The following is a 20,514-nucleotide window of genomic DNA, read 5'->3' as shown; positions in this document are numbered from 1 at the left end:
ATATAGATGTAAAAAAAAAAAAAAAGAAAGACATTTGTTGAGATAAAATTACATTTACGGCTCAGTTAGACACAAAATGACATATTAAGGGAACAAATATATGAAAATGAGCTCCCATGAGATGGAAGTTTGATCCATTGAACCACAATGACATGCAAACAAAGTCAACTTTTTTAATTCATGTTCTCCATATTTGTCTTCTTTCTTTCCTCCCAGGGGATATCATATTCAATGCGCAGTATCCAGAATTGCCACCAGATTTTATTTTTGGAGAGGATGCCGAGTTTCTCCCTGAACCCTCGGAGCTACCGGTGAGTATCTACACCCGTGTGAGAATCATTAATCACAAGTTTCTTTCCCCAGAAGACATTACATGTATTACCACAGCATTTGTGTTGGTTCTTTTCAATCTCTTCATTAATTTGCCACATTGCATGGTTCTCCTATGTGGTCCTAAATGTTGGACAGGTGCGTTAAATTGACGATCATAACATAATATTAAAAACAGTAATAAAGCAGCGCCACATGCACACTTAAGCTGCTTTCCCACTGGACAAAAAACCCCTCTGACATCTGGGTTTTGTCTTCAATGGGAAAGTTTCGAATCAGCGTAAATTCACGAGACAAATTATGCTGAAGTAGACACAGGTGCTTTTCCGCTCCAGCTCTGAGCAGCAGTAATAAAGATATGGCATAAAACATGACATAAAACATGATAAGGGTAGATGCGCTCATTTTCGCCTGTTTTCTGGCGCAATGCTTTGACTGCTATGTTGACTTTTCGTCATCAGATCGTACAAGATACGTCATACAGTTTTGATAAAAAATAAATCAAAAAAGCCATAAAACCATAAAAGAGAGCCAACTAACTACCAGTGATGTAAGCTACCAATGGGCTGTAATGCGTCATAAAACACACTTCATTCAAACTGAAAAACAAGCGCTGATGTCTGCTGTCATGGCCAAGGTACAGCAGTTTGGTGAGCCAAAAACACCATCCTAAACACTAAAGTGAGGCGCAGAGCAACAATCAAGAGGTACCCAGCAGAACTTGTAGTTCCGTTTGCTGTTACCAAACACAATTCATTTCATTAGCTATGCTCCCAACACATTGCAAACTGTTGTTTCTTGGCACAGAAGGGGTCAGAGACGCACTCAGCTGTTTTATCACTAGGGTTAAGAGTAGTGAGTGAGGAGTCGGCAGGCAGTCAATGGCAGTATAAAACAGGCAATAAAAGAGAAAGTATGAGTCGGAGGTCCTTGAACATGCAGCCATTACTGGGAATTCCAAATAGTATGCAGTTTACTGCCGCAAAATGCAAGATTATTCTTGGACAAACAAGGTTGTCATGCTTGCACGCACACGTAACCAATCCTGATCCTCTTGGCAGGAATAAAAGTATTAACCCTGTTGCTTTTCACTGTTACAACCCTGTTTTTCGGCAGATTTGTGACTTTGAATTTGACACACTAGAAAAAAAACAGGAAGGCATACTTTTCTACTACCACACATACAATTCCCCTCTGCTATGCCTTTTGCTTGTTTTATAATTTCACAGGGTACACTATCACTCTCTCATGTATACAGTGTATATCGGAGTTACCATTTGTTTTTATGGAAATGTGGATCTTTCAGATTAATTTGGGGAGTGTTTCGCATGTTCTACACTAGTTTATTGCGTCATGCTCTGTGGGACTCTCACTAGCCTGGTCTCATCTTGTCTCAGTCTCGATACGCTTCGTAATTACTTGGTCTCGGTGTAGGTAGTCTGGACTACAACACTGACTTGATGATTGGCATTAACATCCTTGATAATGAGATAAAAGTCTCTAGACTTACAGTAAGTAATTGCATGTCTCGTATGATAACTGGTTTTCTAAGCCTGATTGCATCAGCACTGTCTAGTTTCCAAAGGGGTGGGGTTTTAATGGTTGAAAGGTATTACAAGCTGCCACACCACAAAAAGTGGTTACGACATTGCCTTCAATTCCAGATAGTGTGTGTGCATTGTTTAATCACATTTTATGTTCAATTCGAAATAATTACTTCGATGGTCGTTTTTCAAATGTGGAAAGGAATATGTTGTGGTTATATTACAAATGGGTTATTTTGCAGAGGTCTTTTAAAATCTAGGAATAACACACCTCTTGCAAAGTCAAAAGGAAAATATTGGTCTTGTTATAAAACTTCTAATTTATTTTTGCATGCTCTTTCTTGTCAGGCACTCTCAATATTTTATTCTCTATTTTAAGCACAACTCTGTCTGCCCAAACATAGAAATCTGTCACAAAACCTTACATGTTAGTGACAAAAGTTGATTTTATCTACCCTAACCCATTGGAAACGTTTTATTGACAAAAACTTTACACATACAAGGAATTGGGCTTGGTGATTGGTACGGGACAATAAACATAGTGTAATGAAAGACATAATTTAAAACGTTGTCACCGTGACATCACCCATTGGTTTGTGGACTACCTTTTCAAAGCCTTGATATTGGCATTTTGGCTGTCACCATCTTGTTTTTATGGGAGCCAAAAGCATACTTAAAACAAAGTGTACTTACCGGTCAGAATACCGGCCGACTTCTTCGAGTTTTTTTTAGTAAAACGAAACACTAAACAACGCCCTGAAGCATACCCAGCTTTATTGTCTATTCTTTTTAATATGGATCCAATGAACATCATGCTATATTGAATAAGGCTTGAAACTTGCGTAAATCCATGTTGACAATGTTTACTGAAGCGAGAAGTCAGGTCATTTTCAAATGGAACAATTTTTGTAACCTGAAAAGCCCCCCCCTCCCCTGATGGCCATTGGAAATAATGCAAGTTCAAGCAACCTTTGCATTGGGTATACTTTTTTAATCCAGGAGGTGTCCCATTTGTACTAAACCAATAATCTTCTGTAATGTTGACAAGAAAAATATTGTTAATTGGCTGTGACTGTGAGGTTATTAAGCACTGATGGAGATCTGCAGTCTATGGAGTACTTCCTTTTTTTTAAGTTGCTACCATGCAGTTATCCAGTGCTATTTTTGAAGCCGCCTGGCACATAGAAGCTAAATTCCCCTGCTTGTGTCAGAGTCTGGGAGAAGAGAGGGGAGTATTGCTCACCGTCTCGCAAAATCCAGCTGTGCACATAAGGGGAAGTACCTCTGCTGAGCCAGTGCTTGGCCGCACAGACGCATGTTTATTTTCCTCGTACTCTCGCCGTGTTTTGCTGTTCATGCTCACATAATCCACCTTCATTTGTCTCTCAGCCTGAGATCCTCCTCTCCCTCTCCCTCCTTTTTTTTCCCCCAAAGATACATTTTCAGTAAGTACAACCCCCTCTAAGTCTTTAAAACACTCAGTTCCCAGCAAGTCTTTAATTTCCCCCATATCCCTTGGGAAATGTTTACCATCAGCACTGGCAGTGGGAATTTAGAAAGAATTGTTTTTACAACAAAGGGACAAAGTGTATTTGTCCAATGATTCTGCTAATTAATGGCTGTGTGTGTGTGTGTGTGTGCGTGTGCGTGTGCGTGTGTGTGTGTGTGTGTGCGCGCGCGCTACAGGTGATAAAATACTGTTAATAGATCAAATCCCTGGGAAGTATACTTCACTTCTGGCCCTCACAAGCAATATGTTTCTAGGCTTTGCTATCCAGCGGGGGTAAACATTAGGCTAATTTTAGGTCCTCTGTCAGTGGCTGGTTGGATTCTTGATGTCTCAGCAAGACACAGCTCTTGTTTACAGCCGGCCAAGGGTATCATTAGCTGCTCTGTTTGGCCTCGTTGTTTTTCCCTGCTGTCACCAGGCCTCAAGTAGGTTAGTTATCCGTGCTTCTGTTTAGACAGAAAAATGTGAAAAATGACAGGACTTAAACATGGTACATACAACATCCAACCCTGCATGGTACGGAGTCAGTGTTGGAAATGTTATTCTTAAAGTTTTAATTTTCAGCAGGGTTTGGGTTTGAGCTGGATCAAAGCTGTTTGCAAGTTATCCTAATTAGACTTTTCTTTTTGTAAGCTGCGTCAATATTTATTTTGTGAGGTAGCCAAACTACAAAAGTGAAACAGTTTTCTATGTTAGGCGAATTGCAAGACATGGTCTGTCAGATAGAGTCAAGAGATCGTCTTAGTCCACCTCTGCTGAATATGTTCTTTTGGGAGTGATACACCACTCCATATAATGTGGAGTTAGCAAGAATGGCTTGTTTTTGATCAACAGAGTGACGGGTCTGACGGTCAGTAGCAGGCTTGTGTTGTGTTTTCTCGCCTTGTACCTTATATCTGCTGAATACTGACCAACAGCTGGGGCGAGCGGGTCATAAACAATAGTCGGATACTTTTTAATTATATCGCATTATTGAAATCTCCAACAGCAGCTTAATTTGTCAGTCTGGGAATTGTTTAACATTAGCTAATATTAGCTCAGCATCTAAAGGGGAGACTTAGAGCTGTCAACGTAATCAATTTACAGGATATCCTTTATCTTTAGCTTCAATTACCACATGTAACATGTCAGCAGTTTGCTATATTAAGCGTGTACGCATAAGTAGAAAACTGAGTACATTCTAAATATAAAGAGACTTTCGAATGTAATGATCAGCGTAATAAAGTAGTTGTGTGTATCCCAGTAATTAATTATTATCAGTAAATATGAACTACAGGACTTTGTTACCTTCTAGTCGATCGGCTATCGATCTGACGACGATAAGCCTCTAGTGGCTCGAGGGTATATTTCTGGGGCGCCGGTGTAGCCCATGGGTATCTGGGGCCAAGATTTGTTTTTTCGTATGCTGCTCATTGTTAACAGTACAATCAGCAACTTGAAACTGGAGTTGGAGTTAAACGGCAACTTGTTTTGTTTGTGTTTGTGTGTGTGACTAGATCGTTTAACAAGTAGCCAGTTCACAAGCACAAGGGGACCCTTTTCTCACCCTGTTCTTGTTATCCACACACAATGTGGTATTTCCAACAATAATAACACATATATGTCTAAAATAATGTCTAATATTGATTATTTTGTTCCCCCCGAAACTCCATGCCTCAAAGTGCATTAAATACGACAACAACAATAAAATCCTCAAACCTTCATGATGAAGTGATTATTAGAAAAAGCCCTTTAAACCTTTCAACCACAATGCACGGGTATGGAAGGGACTTGGAATACCCCGGCTGAATGACGACAGCCCACATGTCCCTCAAATAAACCTTTTATTGCTAAACAGTTCCATAAGCCGCGGAATATGAGCAAAGTCTGCTACAACTTTATTGAGGTTCACTGTTACATTGTTGCTATGGTGCAAGGGTTCACCGGTGAGTGCAAATGCAGGCTAAATGGCATCCAGATTGTGGCTAATTGACCACCAGGGCGATCAGAGTGTTTTGATAAGCATACTGTAAGACTTGTCGTTAACTGGCCGCTCGTCTTAACTCTCGCCCGAGCTGGATGAATCTTGGGGCTTGTGAATCGTCTGCTGGTCTAATGGGTTTATTTTGGGCAGAGAGGGAGCTATTGTTTCGTTTTTAACGTGAAAATAAATCTTGAATTGGAACTTGAAATCATTACTTGACCACACTGACACATTTATAGCTGTCTAACCTAAAGATTTAATTGGTTCCAGTCAGTAGTTAAAAGGAGGAGTGTAAGGAATTGTTTAACTGTGGTGAACATGTTGAGACTGTAAAGTTTTAAATAGTATTGAACATGCAATGTTGATTTTACCATGGGAACTGAATGAATGATGTTAGACTGGCCTAGTCTAGGCTTAGTGTAGGGTAGCTATACAACTCAGTTTCCCACCGTCTAATACAACAGCCCATCAAGGCCAAATATGCCTGCGCAATATGTCGTCCAAGCTTATTAAAAGGGAAAAGAGTTTATATGTCATGCGAATGGCCACCCTTGAAAGTGTGGCAAAAAGCATGTACATTAAGTGGCTTGTTCTCGATTGAATTTGTGTGCTTTTGATCAGAGCAGTCACAAAGTAGAAACAGTGCACAAGACAGATGCTCCTGTTTGTGGTCTGCTGATTAGTAATGAGTAGTTCTCATGTGTTACTAAACATGAAACATGTCAGAACTAGAAGTGAACTCGGAGAGCCTAGTTGTCCGCCAAGGCCATGCCCCATCTCGCAATGTTAAGTCAAAAGCACATTGTGTTTTTGCTCCGTGATTCGGATCTATTCCAAAGTTTAACGGGTTCATCCTTGGCCAATGCTGCACCCTTTCACCAAGTTTCTTTGAAAAACAGTTGTTTTATGTAATTCTGCTGACAAACATAAAAAAACAAACAAATGAAACCAAAATAATGACTTCCTTGCCAGAGTTAATTATTAAGTTCTCCATCTACAAACACAGTGCACCAGTGTTTCTATTGGCTGTGTGTGTCCTGTACATCTGCATGGTCAATTAGTTCAGAGGGCCTTAACTTGCTGATGCAGGACGATTGCACCGAAACAGTTGTTTGTCTCATGAGTTTCATTATACTTCATTGAGAGACCAATATACATGCTGCAAAGTTTAATGTGGCCGCACTCTTACCAAAACTATTGTTTTTTTTCCAACCTTGAAAGGGGTTTTATACACTGTTTGACGACTGTAATTCACTCAACTTTGATTATAGCTTGACAGACATACATTTTTCTTTAGGCTGATATTGGTATTTGGGAGGTTAAAGAATCTAATTGAGATATATTGGCTTGAAAACAAAAATTTGTTCACACACAACAATTTTGATACATATACCTTGTTGTTTTGTCTCTTTTGATCGTGACTAGGGTTATATTCAAAGTTGGAAACTTTCCACGGGAATTAACGGCAATAAACGGGAATAAACAGGAATATACGGGAATTATCGGGCATTAACGGGAATTAACAGGAATTAACTGGAAATGTTGGGGTAATTTCATTGTATTTACCTTGTCATAAGCAGACATGCATGCAAACATTTATAATACAACTTTTAAAAATTACTTTTATGACATTCCAAAAGCCGCGAATAATCGAGGTGATGGTGTACTTTTGTGTGGACATACATACGTCCGACTCTCACTGCTGTAAAAAGTCTACTGTATACAAATAAACTTGGTATTAAAATGAATATGGCTTCAGTTTACCAAGTAATCAATAAGCTAGTGACAGTGTTGGGAAAGTTCACTTTCTACATGAACTAGTTCAGTTCCTAGTCCATAATTCAAAATTTTGAACCAAGTTCACGGCTTCAAAAAATGAACTAGTTCAGATGTTTTGTTCAATATGCTGCAGCTATAATTGAACTCTCTATCTGTCTTCAATACCGCTCTTGGCGTTTACGCAACTCAACGCTCTCACACTTGCCAGGCATCGGGCTGAAACATTCAGACGCAACACTGATGACAAAAACGTCAAAAACAACAGATCGTTTTATGTTTATGTTTCTGGCAGACAATGTTTCCAACCAGCTGCATTCAGGGTCCAGCTGAGCTCGGCGTGCATAGTCTTGTTCTCAACTACATTTAAGTTCCCTGTTATATGCTTTTGCAAAAAACTTCGTCACATCTATTTTTTTCAAAATTCCCGAGCCAAAATTCCCGTGGAAACTTTCCGGAAACTTTCCGCCCCTTTGAAACCGTAATTGTGACCGAGGTGCTTAACAGAGCATTTTACAGTGTAAGATCAACTTGTCAGCTCTCTCTGAAGGACAAATTGTGTCATCTAAAATGACTTAAATCCTAGTTTGGCTAATATTGGCAGATCAGCCTGGCTTGAATCCTATCATTACAGAGGTTATAATGTTCAGTTTTGTTGGACTTAATCGTCGGGTCTTTCCACACTCTTTCCACTATTTCTTATCAGTGACAATACACCCTTTTCCAGTCAGTAAGCAGGCTAATTGTGACCAAACCCCAGTGGAGTGGAGTTTGGCAAGATGTGTGTTCACCAAACCTAGTGACAGGAATAGTGACGTAGTACAGAAATACGGTAGGTCAGCCCACAAGTTGCTGGGAAAAGTGATCATGGAGGAGGAAATGACAAAGACAGAGACCGGAAAGGAGTATAAGGAAGTTGGAGATCAATACTAGAGAAATCCCTTAAGCAGAATATGTATGTTGCATAATATGGTAATTTATTTTCTTCCTAAATTCAGTAAAACCTAATGTTTTTGCCAAATATTTCCCTTAAATGATTAGAAGTAAAAAGTTAGTACTTAGTACAGTACACACACTGTGGCATGTCTAGGTATAGTTATGTTAGTGAATTTAGCTTGTTTTTGCTGTAGCTGGAGTTTTTCTCACTCCAAATTAGTTGATTGCATTTCAGGATAAGACATTTCAAAAGTTTGCTTATGTTTTGCTCAACATTTGAATGGAAACACTGCTATTGTGTGTGTCTGTGATTAAGCTGCTCGGCAGGTGTTTTTTTGTTTTTAGCAATAGCTAGTTAGATGCTAGTAACCAAGCTAACCAGCTACATTCTCTCATGACATGATGGATTTTGTTATGACTAAGAGGGAAAAAAAGATGTACATGGCAAATAACATTAAGTTATACATTATTATCAATTATATTTAATCATCATCATAATGTAAGAAAAAAAGTTCAAATTATATTTTGAATATATATCTATATTTTCTCCAAGTAATAAGCATAGTCTGTTATTATGTAATATTTTAATTGTATACATGCAAGGCATTTTTAAACTTGAGGTGCCATTGAACAGACTGTACTTCTCACATATGGAGAAACGTTGTAGCCCTTTAAGGTACTTTGCTTCTTACTGCATCAATAAAGACTTCTATATGTATCCAGCACATAGTCCAGAGATCACTAAATACAATCTGTATTTTACTGTTAGATAAGAGTAACTATGTCTCTTTTCACTCGCCTAATACTACTATTTGTCTGCCCCTCTGTCCCCTGCTTAACGTATCATTTGTCTGGTCTCGACTTGTCCGGTGATGCGTGCAGGCACTAAACATTTCGGGAGTTCCCCAGTGTTTAGCGTCTTTCTCAGTCTGTGTGCGTATGCGCCCGGGACCCAGGGTTGTCCTCGATGGCCTCTCTAGATACAGCATCAACATGTTTCCACTTATCTTTCCTCCAGTACTTTGCTGTGTGAAATAGGGGCAGGCTCCGTCTAGTTATGTTGGAAACTCCAGAATAGGTCTCTATTGTACTGTGTGTATTTGTTGTTGTTTGGCTTTGTTCCCCCAACTGGACAGCCAATAATTGACAACATTTTGAGTTTAATGAATTAAGCAAAACTAAGCGAAATTAAGCAAAACTATTAAATTATCATTAATTGATTTAAAATGTGTAAATGTAAAACTAAATGATTCAGTCTCCTAAACAAGCAGCAATGCATGCAGGTAATTCACTCAAAGTAATCGAACAGGACGCCCAGCTGCCCTCGTAGCAGCGGCCGAATGGCGACGATGTACTCTGCAGTCTGTGCACTGGTAGTTTCGTCAGCCGTTCGCCAAACACACCGTCCAAAACAATAAAGTGGGCTTCGCTGTGTCTCTCCCGGCAGCCGAGAAGCGGCTGGGGTTTGGCGACGCACTCAGCTGTGTCACTAGTGATCCCAACCGGCCGCTGGCCAGTGAAGAGTTGAGTGACGAATCAGCAGTTATACTCATTGGCCATTGGTAATTCATCCTGCTCTCTCAATTAAAAAAAAATGTTTACCTATTTCAAAAATTCAAACTCCTAGAGAAGTTATGGCCTCAGACAATTACACATTGTTTGTAGTTTTGATATCAGGACAACTCCCACTAAGACAATGTGAGTGTAAAGCCAATATAAGCACTATTCGGTCTCAGAAAAGGAAACATTCCAGACTTCATGTTGCCCCTGATAATCCTGAATGCCAAGCATTGATGAGCGCTTCCTATCTGCTGCTCCAGCTCTTTCCCTGTTACTGTTCTAACAATGGACCTCAGATGGCCCATAAAGCAGGATTATGTCAACCTGGGCATAGCATACCAACTGTTGCTCCTGCTTCCTTCCCGCTGTAGGGAATAATGCATTCCAGCTTTTATTAGACTGTATTATTGGCAGGGCTCACTGCCAGCTTTGGGAATGCTTTTAGCAGACAGACTGTTGTTTGCTACCAGAGATTCTGGTGGAAATAAGTTTGGCAATTCTTAAACACCAACTGATGGATGGGAGAAAACAAGAGACTTAAGTGCCAGACTAAGAAAGGACAATAGTATCATCCCTGATAGTGGTTTGGTACTAGGCTAAAGAAGATACTAAACCACATGCGAAGTTGTCTAAAAAGTGTTATTTTTGTCAACTTGTACTGTTTTGGACACAAATGGCACAGATCACAGTGAAAAAAACAAAAACACTGGGCTGAGAATGCCAAGTGTCTTAAACACATGACAAGAGCAATTTAGCATGATCTTAGACTTGGCACTCTCCAGGGGCAAAACAGGGTGTGAGCCCACACTTGAATTAGAGACTAACAGATTAATTTAATACTTGGGAGTTTTTTAATGCCTCACACTTTCAAGTCGACAGCGATTTATTGGATCAGGTTGCCAGCATCTATAAAAATCACATTTAAGACGTAAAAACAAATATCTTCTCTTGGCCTATATAATTATCTTGCATTTTCAGATGCCAGTCCCTCTCTCATTGGCCTACGATAAATATTGGATCAGAGATGGTACAGACGGATGGCACAGGAAGACATAATTCTGTCAACTTGGGTCTATTCAGTGTGAAGATGCCCAATTTAGGTGTACATTTTGTTCTTAAAGGAAAACACTGTGTCTGTTGGGTTCTTCCTTTATCATCAACACATTTACAATTATCTAGAATTGTGGATTAAAGGAATGACTCCTGTCTATTGATTTGATGCAATATGTCGCACACTTAGTAGTTTTGCCTTTATTCACACAATATTACATGGTAAGTAGGGGTCCTCGGGCTACCGGTTTGTTTGTTGGTCCACTACGTCGGTTCAAACTGAAGAATCTATACACCTATTGGATGAATGGCAGTGGAATTTGCTGTAGTTATTCAAGGCCCCAAAAGGTTATCCTCTAATGACTGTTGTGTTCCTCTGACCTTCCCTTTAGCGCCACCAGCAGATGGATGTTTATGGTTCGAAGTCAATTTATTTAACTGTTAAATGGATTGCCATGCAATTAGTATTCGGATCATGTTCCCGCTCAGGATGAATATGGTTTTAATTTAAACCAAAAATGTGAACCGCAAAGTTCTTTACAGAACTCTAAGTTCCCTTGAGGATATAATCCAATGGCTTTGGTGAGCCTCTTGCCTTCAATAGAGTCAAAATTTCAGGTAAAAAGTGTGCTTTATCCAATACTTTGATTTATGTGCCGCAAAACAAAGGACAATCCCATTAACTAAACTAAGATGGTGAACATGCTAAACTTGAGCCATCAACCAATCACGTTTTGCAGAAAAGGTTGAGTAGCGCCTTATGGAAACAGCAGCTGGGAGTCTTCGTAGTCTGAACCAAGCCAGCAAACTAAATGACTCCTTAGACCAGATTCACTTTTCTCGTTCTTACCTTTCACAATTAAAGCCCAAGACATTATATTCTCAGGTGAGTATTTTGCTTCTTATTCGGCACACCCATGGAGTGTAAAGGCTCTAATACGTTTTCGCTACACATTAAGCACGGTTTCTGAAATAATACTAAGATGCCTTAAAACCCATGGCATACGACCGTTCACGTACACTGGCGTTAGCGTGCCCTTGTAAACAGGACTTGGATTCTCTACTCTGCGGTCGTTTGACAATTGTACAATGTTTTACAAACATTGTACAATTGCAGGACACGGAGTGACTGATATGACCCAATTTGGAAGAGGATGTGTGTGTCCGCATCACCATTTTTAAAAGTCTCCTTTTTTCAAAACGGAATTTCAGAGTTTTCAAACTAAGATGGTATCGGTAGTGTGGATGCTAGTTGAACCATAGCAAAAGTTATGCATAAAAACAAATTAGTGTGGATTTGTCTCTATCTCTTGTTACATATCAATTGTATTATAATTGATTAATTCAAATGTTTTGTTGATTTATTCAATTTAAGTAAATCAATCAATAGACTGTGTGTGTGTGTGTGTGTGTGTGTGTGTGTGTGTGTGTGTGTGTGTGTGTGTGTGTGTGTGTGTGTGTGTGTGTTAAACATATGGCATTCTGTCACATTTGTGTCAACCGACTGTGCTATTTCGACTGTGTTTTTCACATTGGCTTGGACACACTTCTCCATGAATACCCCAAATGCTAAATGGTAATCCAATATATTTTTAATGTGCAGTTTTTAACACTGATATCGAATCAATAATAATAATAGTATCTAAAGGTAATACGATTATGCGTCGCTTCCCTTACAGATATGCGCTCTTTTCAAATAAGGAAAGTATCAGTGATTTGGGAATTAGAGACAGGTTTTATCATAAGCCAAGTTTAGGCTTAATCATTTGACACAGGTTTAACCAGTGTGTTGTGTCAAAATAATTGGATTACAGGGTCCAGATTGAACCGGCCTACAATATTTACCCCCTGGGGATAAAGCCCTAAGAAAGATGTTCCTTCCATACAGAATGATCCAGCGGGCATGGAGATGGAATTTCGTTCTTTTTTTTTTTCTCAGTTTATTTCATCAAACAGTAAATCTCAGCTCTCAAATATACAAGATTGTGACTATTGTTATTGTTTTTATGCATCAAATGTGTACATTTTCCGCAGGGCTTATCCTATTCATGAAAAAAAAAATACGTAGATTTGTTTTGGCACACACAGCCTTCAGCAGAGCGTATAAAATCAATTCAGTGAAGAGTCTGCATACACACACGCACACGGACACACACACGCACACACATTGTAACGGACATTGCTTTTTTTTGGCTCAGTGCTTTTCACAATCTCTGCCTCTGTGTTCGACCAATGCTTCGCGGTGGCATTCTAGTGCTACCTTGTTAACTCAGAGTCCGAACATTCAGTACAATACAAGACAGTCTAGCACAGTATTTCTTTTGTGTGTTTCCCCGATACAGACGACGATATTGACCAAAGTCTGTCTGTCAGTTGTGGATCTTTTGAAGGCCACTTTATTGGCACATTTTAGGAGCTGATGTTGTTTATATGTTGAAAAAATAACTTTTGCATGGAGAAATAAACTGAAAAGGGGTCAGATATAACATGAATACTGCTTCCATCTCCAATACACTGTTCTCAAAGTACAAGATTATTATAAGGAGTTGATCACATGCCATCTTTTCATGTTTTGTGTATGGAGCCACCCTCAGACAATTTTAGAGCCCAGTTCCACCAATAACTATAGTTTGGTAAAAGAAAATATGCCTTGTGATCAGAGAATACCTTTGGAGCACTACTCAGAGGAAACCTTTGACACACACACACACACACACACACACACTCAAGGGAGTGTTTCTTTTGCAAATGTCTTGTTTATCTGAGGGAAAACATTTTCTGGTATGTGCTGCAATCATTTATCCAGTCATAAAGTTGTGCTACAGCTCTCCTCACATATTTTAGGATAAATGTTTGTTTTGTTTACAGTCTCCACTGTTGCGTTTTGTTCATATTGGTGCTTGGCACCGCGGCGCGAGACTCAGCAGAAGGCGTGCAAATGGCCTTAATGCCCAACAGTCGTTGCATTTTTTTTCCAAAACGCCAGAGAAAAGGTCCCGCGAAGTAGCAAGGAGACAACGGGTGGAACCGTAAAAATGCCAAGAACCAACCTCCACAATGTCAAGGAGATATCGTGATGATCTGGAAACGCATATCTCCTATTCATGACCTATTTTATTGCCTTCGTATGTGTCCTGTAGAGAAATAAGTTAAGCTTTACATACCCTATGAAGAAAAGGTTGACTATCCTGCAAACTATTTGGATATGTAAACAGTGCTTTCATCATTGAACTGTCTGTGACGTTCATGTCTGAGAAGCTCCTATGGCGAGCGCCATGCGCCATGTCACAAAAATTCCGAGGTGCACCACCAAGTGCTGCGTCCATTCATGGAGCAGCCACTGCGCGTGAGGCGTGCACGGCTTGAGACGGCTTCACCATGTCGAGTACACACTTTCCCTCCCACTGAAACAAGTCTCAAGCCTGTTATCTTTGGCCTTGGCCTACTTGCTTGAGCTCTGCAGCTCTCCCCCCTCCCCATGCTCCCACTTCAGATCTCGCCTCCTCCTCCAGTGGAGTTTGGCTGATATTTTGTGTCACAATCCTGACACAGCACTTCCTCAGTTTCAGCTCGCTCTTGCCCCGGAGCGCCGACTGCCTCTTTTGGACAATGCCTATCCTTGTTTGTATCGCCCCCTCGTTTCGGGAATCCCGGCATTGCTGGTAATCACCAGTGGATCGGGACGATGAGGTCACTGTCTCTCTTACGGCAAAGGGGTTGGGGGGTGGGGGGTGCTCTAAAACAATGGAAGCTTTCTCCATCACCGGGCTGTTGTGGGCTGCTAGACAAGAACAGGAAGACAGGCGAACAAAAAGACAGACAGTCAGGGAGACGAGCTAATGCGAGTCAAAGACATCCCACTTTTGACTTGACACCTACATGCTATTTCTATTAATGGTTACAGTCTTTCCAGCGCCTACTAATCCTTCCTCCCACTCACACACCCAAATTGCCTTTCCTGTTTTGATTTGCCCATCATTTAGATTGACCCTGTATTTAATTGGCCCGAGTGCTACGTAAAGGCAGAGGCTGCTACGTGCGACTTCAGGTTTCATAGTTCTGTCATCGTCAAGTTGCAGCAGTTTGAGCCTCCACTTTCAGAATGAGTCGGGATGATGGTTGGGGAAGGATTACTTTCACTTTGAGGACTGCAGACACTCGCATCATGCCTTGAAACTACTGCTAAAAAGACTTACTAACTTTTTGTTTAAGCGGTTTCTATACAAATGACATGAATCAACTTAAAACAGTGTGAAAAGGTAGTGTAAAAATGGACAAATCTCTAAATGAACAAGCCCAATCATTTCAAAGTCCAAACCGTACGGCAAACTTATTAAGCCAGTTAGTTTGTTTTTTTTGTTAATTTTTTAATTTGGTCTTGATTTGCGTTCATTGCGTCCATTAAAAAGCTTTTATGGAATTCATTCCCCAACAGCTCAGCCATCCAGTTGTCCTTATTAGACTTGACATGTTGCCTGCAATTTGTTTTATTTCCACGCGTTGATGTTGGCATTTAATTATAAGCGTTTTATTCCTCGCACATCAGTGGACGGGTTCCCCTTATAGTGTGGAAAGACTTCCATATGGTAGAATGAACCCGGTGGAGAGTCACTTGTGGTCGGTTCTGCTGACTCATATTTGACAGGTGCATATGATTGTAGTTTGTTTTTCTACTTTTTTTCCCTCTGTAAATTAGCATATTGCTCCCGGGCTTCAGTTGGTTGAGTGCTGTTGGGGGATTGCTGAAGAGGAGATTGTGGGAGTCAAAGTCTTGTGAGCGCTGTTGAGCTTTTCGACATGCAAGAGACATGAAGAGAGACATGAAAATGTTCTTTTCCTAAATTACTGCACCGTGTATGAGATGTACATCCCCATGCTACAAACAACCCAGTGCACCCTTATCGAACATCTCTAACTGCCAATCAGTATGGCAACAGAGGACAGACAAAGGCTCAGTACTTTTCCACATCAATCTGAATCTCCGTGGAAACAGGACATCCTTTGGCACAACCCCTTTCCTTCGGATCTGTTAATGGGAAATACCGCTTGTCAGAATTAGGTTATTACTGTGACTTTTTTTTCTTTTCTCTTCTTCTTCCAGACACAATATTTTTTTCTCCTACATGGTCCTCCCAACTCTCTGTCAAACCCCAGTGTTCTATCGGCTATACAAATGCTATTTAATCATTTCCAATCGTTTTTCCAATGTTGTCTCAAGTGTCATTCAGAACCATAATGGGTTGTTCAAATTGATCAGCCCTTTAGAGGTTGTCATATAACCGCCATGTATGCCAGTGAGTTCAGACTGCATGTTTGAGTGCTTTGTACCTTTTATACAATACAGGAAGTCAACGAGTGGTCATCCACAACATAATATATGTGACCTTCAACTTGTTTTTGTTGCCATTGACATTTTGAAATCTTAAAGTCAAAATTCAAAACACATTCTAGTTATTTTTCCCTTTTTCCTGTTGTGCTGTTTATCAATCTCGATATTTTTTGGTTTGAGTTGCTTTTTGTCACTTTTTTTTTTTAAAAACATGAATGCAATCGGCAGACGTAAGAAGCAAATGATAGCCTGTAAATGAACGACACCCGATAAGTTCAACGTCGCTGCCACTGAGCTAGGTCGACTGGGGTATCACGTTTTGTAGAGTAATTTAGCCACTTGCTAGCAACCACCTTTCTAAAGACACAAAAGCTTCAAAGTTAAAATCTCTTTAGCTTAGCTCTCTTTAACCGGAAAAGAAGAGATGCCAACTCTTTTTTGGGTGGGTTTCTGGACTCTGTAGCACTCAATAGATGCACGCTTCCCTGTGCGGGGTGATACAGATATTGGGTGTAGTTCGGTAGAAAGAAAATAGAGTGCATATAGTTTTTTTTGGCACCACAAGCAAAGCACCAACAAGTTCCATCATATTGACAACAAGGCAGACATCTTTTCAGTTAATATCTGCAACTCTCGGCAACTCACACAAAAGAAATCTAGGTCTATAATTAGGACTACAGGTTAAGTTGTAAAATATGTGTTTTTTAATTGGGGGGGTTGAACTATCCCTTTTAGCTTGAGTTAGCATTGCACTCTGTTTCCTGTTTGTGCTAGAATGAAATCCCTATATCTGCCTACATTGAGTTTAGAGGAGTGCTTGCCAAATCAGCCACAACATTAAAAAAAAGCCAAACAAATATAGCATTAAATAGCATATAGGCTATTACAATAAACCGTGTGTGGATTTTACATTGTTCACATGTTTAACAAATGGCCGATGTCCTGTCTGAATGTCTGTTTTCGGCCTCGTCCTCAGCACTTGGTCCGGTGGGACGCCGGGGATCCAGAATGCTTGCTGCAGCTGGTGAAGGAGCTCCTCCAGCAGTACCACCACTACCAGTGCCAGCGTCTGCGCGAAAGCTCCAGGCTGCTCTTCGAGTACGACAGTCTGCTGGAGGATCCCAACTACGCCCGCAACATGGAGATTTACGCCGGACGCAAGAACAGCTGGGTAGGCAACTGTCAAGCGGCATTTAGTTGGCGACAGAACCGTGGTTCCTGTGTTACTGGTACATCTGTGTCAGTCTTCAGCTTAGAACATACATACTTGTGAGTCCAACCCATCTCATAATGGCAATACATTTTCTCTGCAGTCTTTAAAAGACATTCCTTGTAAATAGCATGTTGTATAAACTTCCTGTTAGCTTGTACAAAGGAGCTAGTGTCAGACGAGTCAGAATCATGTGTTCCGGATTTCTTCTATTCTTTTTTTTGGTCAGCCCAAATATGCACATGGTTTCAGATCACTGTGCCGTCATGGTTGCGTCTGTGTGTCTCTGTCAAGACGAATTCTCAAGGACACAATGACGATAACTCAACACAATATTGTGGTCACGCTACGTTTTACGTTTCTAGTCAATTATTGGGCTTCATGCCGCATAAATGTGCACGTTATTACCAAGAGCAGACCTGCAGACCTTTCAGTCGCTCTGAGCAGTTTGTACTCATTCAGATTGTGTGCATTTAAATAAACCAAAATGACCTGCTCAGTATGTCATAGCAGAACATTAAGTATATCAGGTAGCATATTTTAATTAATTTGGAGCTTTAAAACAACAAGACGACAGTGTCTCATAGTCAAGAAAGTTTACTGAGCGGCGGCCTGATAATGGAATCGTTTCCTGCCTCCCTTTGCATTTGCAGCTGTCCAACTAAAAAGACAACAACAAAAAAAACATAATTTAAAAACATTGTCGCCTTATTGTGCCTCATATATACATTTGTTGCAAGACTTTAACCCTGGAGACTGCTGTTTGTGTCCTGTGTGAAACTAAAAGTCAAAACGGGCAGTTATTTTAAGTTGCGTTTGGAGTTACGTTTCACCATAACCACGTCACATAGTCACAGACTACGTACTCATTATTTCGTGGAGATTTGAGAGCATCTTTGGTTATTAGTCTGGAGTTTTACATTTTTTCCAACGAAACCCAGCTCTACGGTTTTTGATGGTAATTTAATCTGCACACTGTACATTTCCATACATGTAATATTTTTGTGTTACTCTATGACGTGTATGCTGAAACCCTGTTCCTTGTTCTCCAGACAGGAGAGTTCTCAGCCCGTTTCCTCCTCAAGCTACCTGGGGACTTTAGCAACATCCCCGTCTACCTTCTTAAGGTAATTAACCACCAACCTCCCTGTACACATTCTTACAATTGATCAATGTTCACTCCTGCGTCGCATTATGTCCATATATGCACGTTGGGGACCTGTGGACAGTGCTGAAAACGTAGGTTTTGACACAAGCTTCTTTAGGATGTAAATGAACTGTTCTTTTGTTTACATTCTCCACTTCTGTTTTTATTATTTCTTTTCAACGATAATAGTAGGGTTTATTTAAATGAACTGCACAGCGTGTGTGTGTGTGTGTGTGTGTGCGCGTGTGTGTGCGCGTGTGTGTGCGCGTGTGTGTGCGCGTGTGTGTGCGTGTGTGTGTGTGTGTGTGTGTGCGCGCACGCACGCACGCAGACTCTGGTCTTGGGGGGCTGTGAGTTGACTAATCAGCAAGCCGTCACTCTCGATCTGCTCTGAGCCGCGTGGTGTCTGGAGGCAGCTTCGCCCGATCTCTCTCTTGCGCGCGCTCTCTCTCTCTCTCTCTCTCTCTCTCTCTCTCTCTCTCTCTCTCTCTCTCTCTCTCTCTCTCTCTCTCTCTCTCTTTCTCTTTCTATCTCTCTCTCTCTCTCTCTCTTTCTCTTTCTATCTCTCTCATCAGTTATTGCCTTAACCCCTCTCTCCCACTCCCTCCCTTATCTACAGTTCTCTTTTCACTCACTGCCCTCCCCTCCTTCTCACCCCCGTCTTCGACTGCCTGCATGCTGGAGGCCCTGGCTCTCTGGCCTTTTCCAGCCTGGCCTCGTGTTTATGGAGAGAAATGATGGTAAACATAAGGGGAACGGCAACCGTCGTCAGCCTCACATCAGCCTCCAGTGTCCCCCATGTTTCTCAAAAAATGTCCTTTTTTTTCAAACTTGCATGCTGTCACTTGCTGGCGGTTTCTATGGAAAGGCTTTCAAGGTGGAGGCAGACACACTGACACCGTTAACCAGTGGGCGGTGGTAGCCATTGACACAATGTTGTCAGAGACAAATTCCTTGTAATATTTAGTGATTTTATTAGAGACGAAGTCTTGGATAAGGATGTACGTTTCTGTCACCCTAATCACATCATGTGTTCTTTGCCTCACACAGATACACACACACACACACACACACACACACACACACACACACACACACACACACTTGCAGTATTGTGCTGCATCTGGCAGCTTGGGTATACATAGTATCACCATGGGAGCAATGGAAGACTGAGAAAGAGTATCGACTCGCAGAGAGGAAAGTAATGAACATCAGCCCACACCTTGTCCTCCCACGCATTACAGAGGGACGGGATTATGCAGTGTATAGGCTGGACTCTAAGAACACAACTGTACTGCACGCCAAACCGATGACCTGAATTTTCAGTTTGATGGGCGTCGTGCAATTACTTTTGTCAGTGAGGACGCTTGTTTAAAGTCGATTCTTTATGTGCATTGTTTCTGCACTAGAAGTAATTCCATACTGGTGAAGTTGGCGTATATATACTGTATATCCTCTGTGTGTGTGTGTGTGTGTGTGTGTGTGTGTGTGTGTGTGTGTGTGTGTGTGTGTGTGTGTGTGTGTGTATAGATTGCAGATTGTGGCTGTGAACATGATGAAAACACACAGTGCACATCTGTCCAACACCACATTCGCATATCTGACTCTTTCCTGGATTGTAAGTGTAACCAGGAAGCAGAGAGCCCGCCAGTTTGATTGATTGTGCTTATGTGGCCTATTTTGGGCTCCAATAAATTAAGCACCAAACATTTTCACCCCGTTTTAAAATAAACCGAGCCAAATTCTTTGTATGTGTAACGTAAACAGTTTTGTTCCTGAATACATAAACAGTATTATATTTTGAATGACATTTTATTGGTAGTAATGGGTTGTGGCCCACATATTTTCTGTACCAAGTGCATGTTTTGCTGAGAATAACATGCTCAGCTCAAATTTGACTTGCACTAGCGTGTCATATGCAGGTGGTATTTTGGGCTCTGCAATGCAGTGTAACCTGGCAAGGCGCTGTGTCAGCCAGATGTCAAGAAACTCACGTTCTACGGAGAAAATAAGTAGAAGTAGAAGATATAAAGATGAAGTTATGGTCACAGTGTACAGTCTTATAGTTTCATGAATGTGTGGTTGATATATGCAGTTAGGGCTGCAACTAACGATTATTTTAATAATCAATTAATCGGTCGATTATATATTGATTCGTT

At 40.8% G+C, this 20,514-nt stretch overlaps 1 protein-coding gene across 1 annotated transcript in view; it reads left to right on the top strand.

The window, feature by feature from the left end:
- babam2 (BRISC and BRCA1 A complex member 2) overlaps positions 1–20,514 on the top strand; it is a 78,094-nt gene that overhangs the window by 6,877 nt on the left and 50,703 nt on the right. Inside the window, exons 4-6 of the mRNA XM_068580465.1 lie at positions 217–311; positions 16,975–17,169; positions 18,261–18,335. Of these exons, the coding sequence (XP_068436566.1) occupies positions 217–311; positions 16,975–17,169; positions 18,261–18,335 (365 nt within the window). The remainder of the gene's footprint in view (positions 1–216; positions 312–16,974; positions 17,170–18,260; positions 18,336–20,514) is intronic.

This window comes from Clinocottus analis, unplaced genomic scaffold (assembly GCF_023055335.1).
Source record: "Clinocottus analis isolate CAN_PGR_092001 unplaced genomic scaffold, fCliAna1.0.p SCAF_17, whole genome shotgun sequence".
Classification (NCBI taxonomy): Eukaryota; Metazoa; Chordata; class Actinopteri; order Perciformes; family Cottidae; genus Clinocottus; species Clinocottus analis.
Note: the sequence above shows the minus strand (reverse complement) of the source record. Positions and strands in the feature narration are given on the sequence as shown.